The following is a 15,271-nucleotide window of genomic DNA, read 5'->3' on the forward strand; positions in this document are numbered from 1 at the left end:
TTATAGGAAGTGGAAGAATCAATAAATATTAGGTTTGAAGATAAGTTGATGGGTACACGAGCTGATAATGAAGAGGAAGCTGTACAATCATCAGCGACAACTAATGATATCAATCAAAATCAGCAATTTCCCGTTGGCAAAGGTAGAACCAACGGTTTCTTGAGGGATTTGAGTTGGGACAGTCATCTAAGGTTGGATGTCAAAATAGTCAATCCAAGAGAAGTAGTGGTATTAGGGGAAAAAAACTAGCCCATTGTTTTAAGTGTTCTTCATTGCTCTGTTTGTGTTGGTAATTGTTGTGTATTGCTAATTATTCTCTGTGTAGTGTTCTTACTGTTTGTAATCATGACAAGAGCAAGTAGTGACAACAGTACTTGCGCCCCAATAATGTGATCTATCAGTTGATAGGAGCATTACATGTTGATTGTAACTTATCTTAAAGATTACTAGTGGATTTCAGCTTATTGTGGCTGTTAGTATTGGGAGTGGATGTAGGTTTGAGGATAAAGTCATATCACTATATATCTTCTCTCTCTTCACTATTAAGATTATCTGTTCATTAGCATCACACGCACTTGATATCTATAATTTGATTCTACTGCTGTTTGAATTTTAACTTGTTATATTCCATAAAAGATTTTCATAGCTCTAAAACAACCTATTCACCCCGCTAGGTTATATTATTAGCCCCAACAGGTTCAACTCGGAAGAGAAGGAGACCAATATGGTTCGATTCCCGACTTTATACCCTAATCGGCCAATTCTACCCGTGAACTTGGAAACTACAATGCCGGTTTCTAGGTAAAGGATGGAACCGAACCCCTTTTGAACTGGTTCAACTATAACCCTAAGTAAGTTCTTTCTCTTTTTTTAAAACAAAAAATATTTGTTGAAATTGATTATGTTTGACATATTATCCTTAAGTAAAAGAATTGTATACATGTTTGGTACGAGCATATTGTATATATTATAAAATGAAACAAAAAAAATAAAGTTCCTAACAACTCCGAGGTTGACTAGAACTGACTTGGAACTGGTTCCAGGGTCATTACAGTTCCAAAAAACTAGGAACCGATCTTGACAAAGTATGTTCCAGGTCTGGAACTTGGTCACCCTACAACTGATTACCCCTAATCATTTCTCCTTGTTTATAGACACTGGCTTGGAATTATGCAGTATATTCATGAAGCGTGTTTAAAGTATCATTTCCATAGATTATTTTCTCGATGAATTTGAAAAAGTATACTCAATGTATGTTTCCAAGAGTAACCGCCGCAAAAAAAAAATACATGAGACACACCCAAATTAGACAATGTGAAAAGGACATTCTACATAGTCTGTGTCCAAAGTGGAAAAATCCGGTTTCGACCTTTATCGTGAGTGCATTTTCTTGAACTACCTAGAAGGGATATTCTTTTCCCGTGAAATTATCTTAACATAGTAGTGTCATTTTCGTGCAATAAATAATGCATATAGGATATTTACATTTTCATCTGTTGGGTTTCGGCGCCGTCTTTTACAAAATAAAAGATAAAATAACAAAAATGCATATAGTAGTGTCTCGACCTTGTTGTGTATTTCCTGTTGAGCATTAATAAGGACAAAAGGATATCAAATATCATAAACAAGTGGCTTCAGGAGTTCTCAGTATCATAGCGCTGCCATGAAAGATGATGGCCAGAAGATCAAAAACGTCTTGAAATGGACAACCCTGTTCGTTTGAGGCCACAACTTCCAGCGTCTTCCAATTGAACGTCCATTACTCAAGCTAATTAGTATATTTCGAGCTCAAGCATGTGACGAAATATCATGGGCGCAACCTATAACATGAATGCAACTAGGTATGGTAAAGTAAAGTGATTATCTATGCAGAAGTGAACCATATATAGTCTTTTCATTATAATTTGGCCAGAAAACAGTCATAGAATATCATTTGTAAAGAATTTAAAGTTTAGTCCATGTGACAATTGAAATCAAAGCTCCATGTCCCAACTGAAGAGTTGCTTGCTCATTAGAGAAGTTTTAACTCGAGCAAAAGCTCAAATGCCGGAAATTAATGAATAGCCCTTTGCTTAACTTCATACTAGTGTTGTTTTACTGCATAAGAAAGTTATTTTGATGCATACTTTTCTTCCCGCTATGCTCTTTAAAGGGAGGAAATGAACGAGATAAAAATAAAATAGTATGACGCTATCAAGCATATGTCGGAATTTCGTATATTCCTAAGATTATCTTCTCTTTCTTCTCACTATCCTAATTTGCTTCACGTGGAATTTTGAGACGAGTGCTTTACCGACACTACAAAAAACACATGGATTTTGCCACGGAAATTTGCGACGGAGAATTTTTTGTCGCTAATTTGCGACGAAATTTGCGACGGATTTTTTTTTCCGTCGCAAATTAGTGACGAAAATTATTCGTCGCTAATTTGCGACAGAATTTGCCACGAAATAAAAATTCGTCACAAATTAGCGACGGAAAATAAATCCGTCGCTAATTCCGTCGCAAATTAGAGACGGAAAATTGGTCATCGCTAATTTGCGACGGAATTAGCGACGGATTTATTTTCCGTCGCTAATTTACGCAACGAAATTTACTATTTTGCGACGAAATTAGCGACGGGTATTTTTACCGTCGCTAATTTGCGACGGAGAAAAAATTCCTCGCTAATTTGTGACGGATTTTGCGACGAAAACGAATTCGTCGCTAATTTGTAATTTATGACGGAAAATAACTTTCGTGATATCCACCCCCACCCTCAATTTCTCTCTCTCTGTACTGATTCCTCATATCCCCCCTCGCTTTTCTCCCTCTTTCGTTTCTCTCGATAAACCTATCCGTGCGCGCACAAATCAATCTCGGTAAAGCTTTTCTACCGGTAAGTATCATAGCTAACTTCGTGACTAATTGGCGACGAATACGGTTCGTCGCAAAACTATTCATCGCTGGATTCGAATTTTTTTATTTTATTGACTATTTTTTTGTTTTTTTTTCCTAACTTCTTCGCCGGTAGCCGATCCGCCGACCGGCGACCAGCGAGGCCGCTCGGCCTCCCCCCATGGCCGTCGACCTCGCCGTCGCCCAGATATGGGCGACGGCGAGGTCGACCGGCGACAATGGCGAGGCCGCTCGGCCTCGCCCATGGCCAGCGAGGTCGAACTCGCCGGCCTCAGCCGGTCGCCGGACCGGCGACCGGAGAAAAATATAGGGGAAAAAACAGAAACAAAAAAAAATAAAAAAAAAAATTCGAAAAAAATAAAAAATTATTAAAAAATGAATCTTAAGTTATTTTTCTTTTTTTTTAGGTACGTGTCCATTTGAAGGTCTCGCAATCCAAGTGAACGTTGCAATTCTCATCAAATTGACCACTTTCTACTACAAAAATTTCAGTCAAATATTTGAGTAAGTCTTCTTTACATGGTAATTTTTTCATTTTTTTCAATTTCAAAGTAATTGTTGCGTCAAAAATAAAATTTTAATTTTTATAATTTTATGGTTTTAATTAAGAACAGTATATATGATATTTTTAATATTTTACGAGATTTTTCTATTTTTATACAGACACAATGCAAAGAGACAGGGCTTGGATGTATAATAAGAACTTACCTGAACGTCGAGGATTGACCGATGAGTTTCGTACTGGGTTGGAACTATTTTTAGACTTTGCTAGTAGTAAATATGAGTTCATGGATGGAAATAAGTTAAGGTGTCCGTGTAAAAAGTGCAGTAATGGTAAATTTTATGTGTGTGATAAAGTTAGAGAACATCTTTGTAGATTTGGGTTTACTCCGAACTATTATAATTGGACTTGCCATGGTGAACCATTTATATCTGATGAAGGATATCGAAGAAGTGACCAATTTTTAGTTAGGGAAGAATGTAGCTATTATGACCAATTGAACCCATACGAGAGGATGGTGATTGATGCAGCTGGTCAGAATTTTGTTTCAGAATCGAACCATGCAAGTACTAGTTTTACTCCTACACTTGAACAAGTGGTTACTAGTCATGCATCACAATTCGAAGAGATAGGAGTAACGGGTTTTGATGAGAATGTGTGTAATGGAACTTTTCCATCTAATCAGTTCTGGGAAGTGTTGAAAGCAGCAGATGAACCTTTATGGGCAGATTGTGACAACCACACTAAGTTATCAGTGACAGCAAGACTGTTAAATATCAAGGCAGAGCATAATGTGTCTGCGGATTGCTTCAACTCTTTTGTTGAAGTAATGCGGGAAACAATGCCTCATGATAACATCATGCCAAGTGATTTTTACGATATGAAAAAGCTAGTGGATAACTTAGGTCTTTCGGTTGTAAGGATTGATGTATGTAGTAGGGGTTATATGTTATATTGGAGAGATGATGAAAATGCAGAATCTTGCAAATTCTGTAGCCAACCTAGGTACAAGATTAACAGGAGGCAGGGTCGTAATCAGAAGCGTAGACCATGCAAGCAAATGTTTTGTCTACCCTTAATCCCCAGATTGCAAAGGCTTTATGCGTCTCAAGCCACTGCTGAACACATGACTTGGCATGCAAATCATGAAACAGAAGAGGGTCTAATGTGTCATCTTTCAGATGTAGAGACATGGAAACATTTTGATAGAACATACCCTAAGTTTGCGATAGAGCCTCGAAACATCAGGTTAGGTCTCTGTGCTGATGGATTTGCCCCATTTGGGAAATCAGGAAAAAGTTATTCATGTTGGCCAGTTATCTTAACGCCGTATAATCTTCCACCTGGTATGTACATGAAGACACCTTATATATTTTTAACATTGATTGTGACTAGCCCGCAAAATCCGAAAAAGTTAATAGATGTTTATATGCAACCATTGATTGAAGAGTTACAACGGCTATGGGATGAAGGTGTCCTTACATATGATATTTCTACCGATCAAACATTTGTAATGAAGGCTGCTCTTCTTTGGACGATAAATGACTTTCCAACTTACGGAATGTTATCTGGATGGAGTATAGCTGGGATCTTAGGATATCCGATATGTTTGGAGAGATCAAAGTCATTTAGATTAAAACATGGAAAGAAGCCCGGCTATTTTGACTGTCATAGACAATTTTTACCGATAAATCATACATTCAGAAGGAATAAAAAAGAGTTCATCAAGAATAGGACTGAAAGAACACCTTCACCATTGAGGTTGACCGGTGATCAAATTTGGGAGCGGGTGTAGGACTTTCCAACTGTTGTTCAGAACCCTCACGGCACGACTATTGCGTACGGAAGTACACATAAGTAGACTAAACGCAGTATATTTTGGGATCTACTATATTGGAAGGCCCATCTTATTCATCATAATCTTGACGTCATGCACATAGAAAAGAATGTTTTCGACAATGTCACAAATACTGTGATGGATGTCACCGGAAAAACAAAAGACAACTTGAACGCAAGAAAAGATATGAGAGATATTTGTGATCAGCCAACACTAGATGTAGATGCAAGCAGCAGGGCACCAAAATCAAAAGCAGTTTATACATTGGATAAGGAGCAGAGACGAGTTGTTTGTCAATGGTTGAAATCTATGCGGTTTCCTGATGGATATGCTTCGAACCTCGGGAGATGTGTTGATTTGAATGAATGCAAGTTGACAGGTTTGAAGAGTCATGATTGTCACATATTTATGGAAAGACTAATTCCAATAACTTTCAAGGAAGTTCTACCGAACTTTGTATGGGGCGCCATTACAGAGTTAAGTAATTTCCTGCATGATATTTGCTCGACAGTGTTAAAAGCATCACACATGGAGAAACTAGAGAGAGATATTCCAATTATTCTTTGCAACTTAGAAAGGATATTTCCTCCATCGTTTTTTGATTCGATAGAGCATCTCTTAGTTCACTTGCCTTATGAGGCCAAAGTTGCAGGTCCCTTCCAATTTCGATGGATGTATCCATTTGAGAGGTAAAAAAATTTTTAAAATAAAGTTCAAATTACTTTATTATATATTATGTTCCGATAAGCTTCTTTCTATTACAACTAGATTCTTATATCATTTGAAGAAAAAAGTGAAGAATAAGGCATGTGTTGAAGCTTCAATTTGTAATGCATATATTGTGGAAAAAGTGACAATATTTGCATCATACTATTTTGAGCCGCACGTGCAGTGCAAGAGGCAGAGAACACGCAGAAATGATGAAGGCCCCATTGATCCCAATTGCAAATCATTCTCTATTTTTAATTATCTGGGTCGACCAAGCGGCGCATGTAAGTTTCGTTACTTAACAGGCGAAGAATGGCATGCAGCCCATACATATATTTTACTGAACTGCCCAGAAGTCGAGCCATACTTCGAGTAAGTGTAAATTTACAAATATATGTATTCTGTGTCAAATATTTGCTATTATATAAATGGTATTTATTACTAGGATTTTCCAAACTTCAATTTATGGACTACCACCAAATGAGTTTGACCGTTTGTGCGATGAACAATTTGCAGCATGGTTCAAAACATATGTAAGTTGCCTATGGACCAAAACCAAGTTATTAATATTTTATACATCATATATTATTGACTTTGCGTGTGTAACCTTAGGTTCACAGTAATCATGATGAACTTGGAGAGCAAGGATTGCTATATCATCTGTCATGGGGTCCAAAGTTAAGAATACGAAGTTGGCCAGCATATTTCATAAACGGATATAATTTTCACACTCAAGAATATGGAATGGGAAAAGTCACAATGAATAGTGGTGTGTGTGTTCGATCATCTAATGATGGCAGTTCAAAAGATGATTTTTATAGCTTGTTGGATGAAATCATAGAGATAGAATACCATGGGCTATTAATGCGGGTTGTGTTATTTAAGTGAAAGTGGTTCGACACCGTCAAAGGAATGAAGGTGTATACAAAGTTTAATTTGGTTGAAATAAATCACAAGAAAAGATATATGAAATATGAACCATTTGTCTTGGCACAACAAGCAATTCAAGTATGTTATGCATCATATCCTAGTTTGAAACGTGACAAAGCTGATTGGTGGGCTGTATGTAAAATCAAAGCATGGAGAAAAATCGAGAAACACTGGAAGGATAGAGCCTATCAACAAGAGGAAGTTTGTAACACAGTTGAAACTGAGGAATATAACATTCCAACTTTATGAGATCCATGTGGAGCAATGATAGATGTGGATCCAACTGAAATTTGCGAATTAAATGTAGAAGGTGGTACAGAATCTGATTTTGAGACGGATGATGAAGATGATGCTCATGAAGAAGATGAAGATCAAGATCAAGATCAAGACGAGGACGAAGACGCAGATCAAGACGAAGACGAAGACGAAGACGAACACGAAGACGAAGACGAACATGAAGATTAAAATTTTTGTGACAAAACACTAATGATGTGTAATTATTATTGCGACATGTGTTATTTTGGTTGTCATAATTATTATTATCGTTCTTGTTATTTTTATTATTGTTATTATCATTATTGTTGTTGTTATTATTGTTATTGTTGATTATTCTTATTAATGTAATTGATCGTCGGAAAATTCGTCGCTAAATGACGACAAGTCAAATATTATTCGTGTGATGACATTTACGATATTCTATTTTCCAATGGATTTGGATCGTCGCTAATTTCGTCGCTCATTTTGTGACAAAAACTTATTCGTGGCTACTGTTCATCGAAGAATTAGCGACGGAAGTGAAATTCATGGCCATTTTCGAATCCGTCGCAAATTTGCGACGGAATCCAAAAATGGCCGCGAATTTCGAATCCGTCGCAAATTTGCGACGGAATTTGCGATGGATTCGAAAATGGCCTTTATCAACATTTCCGTCGCAAATTTGCGATGGATTTTGCAACGGATTCCAAAAGTGGCCGCGAATTTCGAATCCATCGCAAATTTGCAACGGAAGTGAAATTCGCGGTCATTTTTTCGAATCGATCGCAAATTCCGTCGCAATATCAAGGAATCCGTCGCAAATTTGAGACGGATTTTGCGACAGAAGTGAAATTCGCGGCCATTTTTCGAATCCGTCGCAAATTCCGTCCCAAATTCCGTCGCAAATTTGCGACGGATTCAAAAAATATCCGCGAATCCACATTTCCGTCGCAAATTTGCGACGGAATTTGCGACGGATTCGAAAAATGTCCGCGAATGTGGAATCCGTCGCAAATTTGCGACGGATTCGAAAAATGGCCGGGAATTTCGAATCCGTCGCAAATTTGCGACGGAAATGTTGAAAGAGGCCATTTTTCGATTCGGTCGCAATTTCCATCGCAAACTTGCGACGGATTCAAAATTCGCGGCTATTTTTTGGAATCCGTCACAAATTTGCGACGGAAATGTGGATTCGCGGACATTTTTCGAATCAGTCGCAAAATCGGTAGCAAATTTGCGACGGAATTTGCGACAGATTCGAAAAATGGCCGCGAATGTGGAATCCGTCACAAATTTGCGACGGATTCGAAAAATGTCTGCGAATCCACATTTCCGTCGCGAAATCGAACGTAGACCGTTGGATTCCACTTGAGTGCATATTGACTTTCTTTCCCCCTCTCTCTCTCCCTCTCCCCTCTGCCGCACGCAACCTCACGCTCACGTCCCCTCCTCCTCTGTCCCATGCAGACTCCTTCCCTCTCTCTCTCTTCTTTTTCTTTCTTTTCTTTTTTTCTCTTCTTCTTCCTCCTTCGTTCCTCTTCGCCGCGGCTTCTACTTCATTCTTCCTTGCTGCTCACCGCCTATCGCCATTCGCCGTCCGCCTTGCGCCGCCATTCGTCCGGCCGTCGCGTCACCGTCCGCCTCCGCCCAGCTGCGCCGCCCGTCCACCGCCGTGCCCCCCTCTGCCAACTGCCTTCCCCTTCCCCTCCGCGAGCAAGCAGCAGCTCGCTCGCCGCCGTGTCCGCCGTGACCCGGCGCTGCCCAGCCACCGTGCGTTGTCCCCACCGCCAGCCCGCGCGTCGCCGTCGTCACCTGCGCGCCCGGCAGCTCGCAGCCGCGAGTGTTGCCGCTCCGCCCGCGTGCTCGCCGCTCGCCTGGCCGACCTCGCCGCCGCCCAGCTCGCCCGCACGCCTCACCCTAGCTCGTAGCCGTCGCCGTCGCCGCCCAGCTCCACCGTCGTTCGCCGTTGCCGTTGAGTTCCCCTATTCTGGCCGAGCCTCCGTCGCCTGCTCGCTCATCACCGCCGAGCCGTCGTCACCTGCGCGCCCGGCAGCTCGCCCGTGGCCGAGCCGTCGCCCGTGGCCTAGCCTCTTGCCCAACCGCTCGCCCGGCCGTCGCCCGGCTCGCTCGGCCACTCGCCCGTCCGTCGCCTTGGTTCGCCGGCCACTCGCCGGCCGTGGCCAAGCGCCGTGCCGAGCGCCTGGCCGACTAGCCGCCACTTGTGCCCGCGCCCGCGCCGAGCCTGCCACTGGCCGACCGGCCATTTTGCCCCATTGTTTGGTTTTTTTTGGCCTTGAACCAAGTAAGCAACTCCCTAAACCGTACCTAGTATAATGGGTATTAATTGGACTTGTTTAGGGATTGTTTAGTGTCGGATTGGTTGGCTAAGTTAGGGGCCGATTTCAGGATTGCATGTAACTTTGATCGATGTTCGCCTGGTTAATTTGTCAATCATGTGGCCGATTAAGTGTTCAATGACGATCATGTGGTTGATTAGTTGCTTAATGCCATTCGTATGGTTAATTAGTTTAATCGTGTGGTTGATTTGCTTAATTGTGGCTGATTGGTTAACTATGGCCCGATCGCGTCGGTTGATTGATGATCGTGTGGCCGAGAACGAAAACCATGTGGCTGAAATTGATGTTTCATGGTTGATCTTGTACTTGATGAATGATCGTGTGGTTTGAAAGTGGATCGTGTAGTTAATTATGGCTTTTGTTGGCTTAGCATGGCATATCATGATCATATATTGATGTTTGATATCAAAATGAGTGCGATTCATAGTATATTTGTTCATAGGAAGTTGCACGTCATAAACACTCGGCATTGGCTAATTAAGAGGATACATTTTCTGCTTCGGAAAAGCCTCAACTTTATGTCTTGCTCTCTGAAACAAAATGGTAAGCTTCGTCATGTACGTCATTATGTGTCCCTAATAAGTGTTCATATTTTTTTACATATTTGTCTAACCTTCCTACTTGTCAGTATAAACGTGGAGGCAACATGCATAGAAGACCAGCCCCTTCCTCGTCCTCGTCCCCGTCCCTTTCATCTAACCCTCAATCACTATATGCTGATGGACACATTGGCCCTTCCTCCAACCCTCAAGAACATGTTAGGGGACTTGGACACATCTGAACCGAATCTCCTTCAGTTCCATCTCCTTCAGATCCATCTCCTTCCATTCCACCTTATTATTCAGCGCAACAATCGAATAATGAGGGAAACACAGGTGAAGAAGATAACCGAATCATGATATGCCCATGTGGAGATTCGTAAGTACTTCATTTTTTAAGTATATGTAATATTTATGATTTTAGATATGGATGTCAACTAAATTGTCGATATTGCACAATATCCGTATGTTTGCAGATTCACGAATGCTACGTTTGTTGTGAGGGAACTGAATAAAATAGTCAAAAACTATTGGATGAGGCAGTATATTAATTACAGCAGTGCTCCACAAGAAGTGAAAGATTTGTGGTGGAATGAGTTCAAGGTAAGTTTTAGATATTCTATTTTCTCACCAACTAAGTTCGGTGTAGTATATTGATGGTCAAGAATGATATAAAGGGACCAGAACAACTCTTTAGTTTTCGGTACTAAAGGGACCAGATATTTTCCCCGAGATGAACTTTACAAAATCTATCGCCGAATTGTCTGGTGCATGGTAATGGATATGTGACCATCATAATGACTTTCAATTGTTTTTGTATTGATTGCAATGGAAGTTCAGGTGGGATGAAGAGGAAGAGAATGAAGTGAGAAGAATTTTTAAGAAGAAAGTCAGTGATCACATACGAAATGTGATGAATAGAGCGAAGATCAAGCAAGTGAAGCCAGCTTTCATTACAGCTGACAAGGATGGAAATTAACAGAATTTGGGAAACTGAAAAGAATCAGCAAATCAGTGAGCAGAATAAAAAGAATCGATCTTCTAGTTCTAGTGAAGGGTCTGCCACATATGCTGGGGGCTCTATCAACATTGGGGAGCATCGAAAACGAATGGTAAGTCTGTTAAATAAGTTATAAGTTAATTTAATTCAATTACTCATGTTTACATTTTGTAGGCACATGAATTGGGGACGGAACCGACATTTGCAGCTACATTTGAACGCACATTTCAAAAAAAAGATAAGACATGGACTGGCGATCGAGCAAAAGCTATTAAGGTATGTAAGGTTATACTTTGGACTTTATGGAAACTAGAATGAAAACCGTGAATGCTTTTAATATTTATGGTAGTTATATCTATGAAGTTATTTTATTTTCATCTATATTGTTAATGTAGGAAAAATATGATGAACTTTTTATGAGCAATGCTAGTGGTGGTGATGGTGTTGCTGCGTCTGAGCCATCAATTGACAGTATGGCATTATGGGTGGAGGCAACGGGTGGGATGAAAAAAGGAAAAATATTTGGGATGGGATCCTTGTCAAGGGTATACACGACGAATCATGCTGCAACTTCATCCTCCAATGCGGCTGTTCCAAGGAGGACACGACTTGATGAGCAAATAACCCAAGAATTGAGACAATTGAAAAATATACTTGTAGAGAAGGACGAAGAAATAAGAGGAATGAAACAACAAATGCAAATCATTATGCGACACCTCAACCTCGATCACGATGAGGTTCCTCCTGTACCTCCCGCCAATCCAATAGGTGATGGGCACAATGATGAGCGACACAATGATGCTGAGATTGCTGATGATGATGATGATTTTCTCGGTCCTTTCTAGTTAAGCTTCACAATCTTTTGCGCCATAAGTGCAATTTGCCCAATATGTTCCTGCCCTACAATTACTTTATGTGCACAACTTTCTTACAACTAGGTTCTTTGCTTGCGAAAAACTGAAAATTTAGAGATCCTAGGATGACATGCTTGTTACAAAAAATCATGATATTTGAACATTGTAGAAATACATGCCTTAATTGACTTTGAGTCCTCTCTTCCTGGGAATTGGTGTTGGTAATTCACCTCTCTAAGTCATTAAACTGTTGAATGCTATTTGGAGAAGGATCTAATTTTTCGTAGGTGACAGAAATACGGTTTACAAGGGTGAAAAAACTACAGTGGATGTCAAAGTTGACTCATATTCATATGTAAGAACATTGATGTTCGTCCTGAAACGTTTTTTTGTTAACCCTCCTACTTGTTTTTTTATACCTAGTTCCACATCCATGCATAAACGCTTCTTTTATATTCTGGACTGATTGAATATCTTTATTTATGTATCCACATTTCATCAGGTGTCGACAAAAGTGACTGCTTTTGGTGTCCTACCGAGTACCGAAGCTGCCCAATCTTGTGTCTGGTTTGTCGATTTTTCATTTTTGAAGCAGAATCTATGGTTGTCCCCGCCTCCTTTGAATGTTTTGAATGTATTATAAGATTGGATATCAAATAGCATCATGTCAGACTTTGCAACTTTGCATATATCATTATTTTTTGCGGACTAGCATCTTTCCTTCAGTTATATTTTTCAATTATATGGCATTGTGTCTGGTTTGTTCGTTTTCTGTTTCTGAAGCGGAATCTATGGTTGTCTCGTGTCCTTTGATTGTTTTGAATGTATTACATGATGTTCATTAATGCGTAGCTATTGCTATGGACAAGATTTGATGGCCCAAATGGTGTATAATTTGCGACGAATTTTGCGACGAATATTTAGCGACGAATTTTGCGACCAATACAGTTCGTGGCTAATTTGCGACGAATAAGTAGCGACCAATTTTGCGACCAATTTTCCGACGAATTTTCCGACGAATAAAGGTCGTGGCTAATTTGCGACGAATAAAGTTCGTGGCTAATTTGCGACGAATTTTGCGACGGATAAAGTTCGTGGCTAATTTGCGACGAATAAAGTTTGTAGCTAATTTGCAACGAATTATTTGCAACGAATTTTGCGACGGGTAAAGTTCGTGGCTAATTTGCGACGAATTTTGCGACGAAATTTCCGACGAATTTTGCAACGAATAAAGTTCGTGGCTAATTTGCGACGAATTTTGTGACGAATTATTTGCGACGAATTTTGCAACGGATAAAGTTCGTGGCTAATTTGCGACGAATTTTGCGACGAATAAAGTTCATGGCTAATTTGCGACAAATTTTTTTCCGTCGCAAAATTTTGCGACGCCGAATTAGTGACGGAATTTTTTCCGTCGCTAATTTCGTCGCAAATTCGATTAGCGACGGATTTTGCCAAATTTTTCGTCGCAAAATTCGTCGCTAATCCCTTGTTTTTTTGTAGTGCGATTCCTCCTTTCATTGAATACAATATATTTTATCCTTTTGTGCTATCTTTTTTGTTCTTTTTTGTTGAAAAGCTACTCATTGTTTCGTAAGGTATAAATTTGGACATTACTCAAATATGACCTTAACCATAGAGTAATGTCAAGATTTGTAGCCTACCAAAATTCCAAAATGATACGACTTTTAAAAATGTGTCATGCATGTTGTAGTTATTCATAATGTATCTTTGAACATGTTAGGGAAAGTATGCCCTACAATTAAGCACAAAAGTAATAAATGGAGAAATGAGTGAGAAATAGAGAAAACAATATACTAGAATTTACGTAATTCGGTCTGAGTGATAGAACCTAATCTACGAGGAGAGCAGCGGTAATGAATCCACTGTGAACAACAGAAATATAAGCTCAGATCAAAAGATCTCTCACATCTAAGCCCCATATTACACCCAATTGGTCTTCACTAGGTGTTTCACTCAATCTCTCAAGTGTTTTCCTTACAAAACTCTCAATGAGATACCTTAGAAATATCCTCAAGAGGCTCTAATGTGTAATCCTACTGTTCTCTCTCTGAAAAGCTCTTTTAAATAGGTCAAAAATTTGCGTCTCTAACATACACATCAAGGTCGCACCTAGTGTGTCCAGGTGCCCTGCCCAAGCCTGGGCGGAGCCCATGCCAAGCTTGACGTCACAGGCTTCTAGGCTCTTTTGCGCGAGAGCCTTGCCGTTGCCTGTGCTGCCGCCCAACAAGCCGGTCCTCCATGCCCGGGCACTCTTCCGCCTTCATACGCCTCGCCAAACTCCACCCCGTGCCTATTCACTTCTCCAAGCTCCAATTCTCGCTCAAGTTATTGGCCAAAAACTTGGGATATACACAGCAATCGCCACTTTGGATTGAGTTTGTAGCCAGGTCACAGTCTTGATTCACCACTCCATGTTACCGCTCTCCCAGCGCCCCCTTAGAACCGTTTAGCTGCCACATCCATCTACTAAGCCCAAGTTACTCTCAAACTTCCTCAGAGAAACAAACTCAATATACACATCATCTTACTACATGCCAACTCTGACAAAAAAAGTACTGGTCACCACTGAACTTGGTTCTCCTCTAGCCTCCGTCACAAACCATGTTCTTCAACCCCATCATCTTTTCCACTTCTTCCGTGGTCGCTATGTGTCGGGCCTTACTCATAGCCCAAGCCATTTTGAGGTTGACAAAACCATTTGCTTGTATCAATTATTGGACAAATGCATATGTTGTCTTATCTCACGATTAAACAAAGGCAAGGAAAACTCTATTGCCACTAATAGAACATAAAGTATGAAAGAAAAGACTAAAGATCACTGTAAGGACCTTGATGAAGGTGAATAAGTCAAGGAACGGGAAGTTCATGAGGACTTGGAAGTACTGTGACAAGGCGAATAGTTCATATAGTCACATTCATACATAGGAAGATAAAGTGGATGGCAGCATGCAAGTCGACTAATGGCTTGAAGCCTTGATGGACTCATTGATAGGAGCGGTTCTTTGTATCACCTGAGAAGAACGTGTGTATTGCATAAATACGCATCATGTCCTTAAGACCCAGATATTCCTTTTGAAAACAAGTCTAATTGTTAAGGAATATTAACAGTTAGGAAAAAAGTCATTAAAAAACCCCAAACTATGCACACGATAACACATTTATGCTAAACTTTTTTGTGATATCAAAAACCTCAAATTATGCCAATTATAACATATTTACCCTAAACTTTTTCTTGTGACATAAAAAATCTCAAACTTGTACATATGTAACACATTTATCCTCCATCAAGATACTGTTAAATGATTTTCAGCCAAAATGTATTACAATAGGCATAGTTTAGGGTTTTTTGTGGCTTTTACCCTAACGG

The 15,271-nt window shown here is 40.0% G+C and overlaps 1 protein-coding gene and 1 long non-coding RNA gene across 2 annotated transcripts; both read left to right on the forward strand.

The window, feature by feature from the left end:
* The first annotated feature begins 3,592 nt into the window (after positions 1 to 3,592).
* LOC130136704 (uncharacterized) lies at positions 3,593 to 9,832 on the forward strand. Its single transcript, XM_056306827.1, has 3 exons — positions 3,593 to 3,998; positions 4,029 to 4,583; positions 9,821 to 9,832. The coding sequence occupies exons 1-3, from the start codon at positions 3,687 to 3,689 to the stop codon at positions 9,830 to 9,832; spliced, it is 879 nt and encodes a 292-aa protein (XP_056162802.1). The 5' UTR covers positions 3,593 to 3,686.
* Positions 9,833 to 11,057: 1,225 nt separating this feature from the next.
* LOC130136699 (uncharacterized) lies at positions 11,058 to 11,303 on the forward strand. Its single transcript, XR_008815476.1, has 2 exons — positions 11,058 to 11,138; positions 11,201 to 11,303. It is a non-coding gene; the product is annotated as an uncharacterized LOC130136699 (long non-coding RNA).
* The last annotated feature ends 3,968 nt before the right edge of the window (positions 11,304 to 15,271 follow it).

This window comes from Syzygium oleosum, unplaced genomic scaffold (assembly GCF_021117445.2).
Source record: "Syzygium oleosum isolate NSW1041296 unplaced genomic scaffold, Sole_v2.1 Sole_v2.48, whole genome shotgun sequence".
Lineage (NCBI taxonomy): Eukaryota > Viridiplantae > Streptophyta > Magnoliopsida > Myrtales > Myrtaceae > Syzygium > Syzygium oleosum.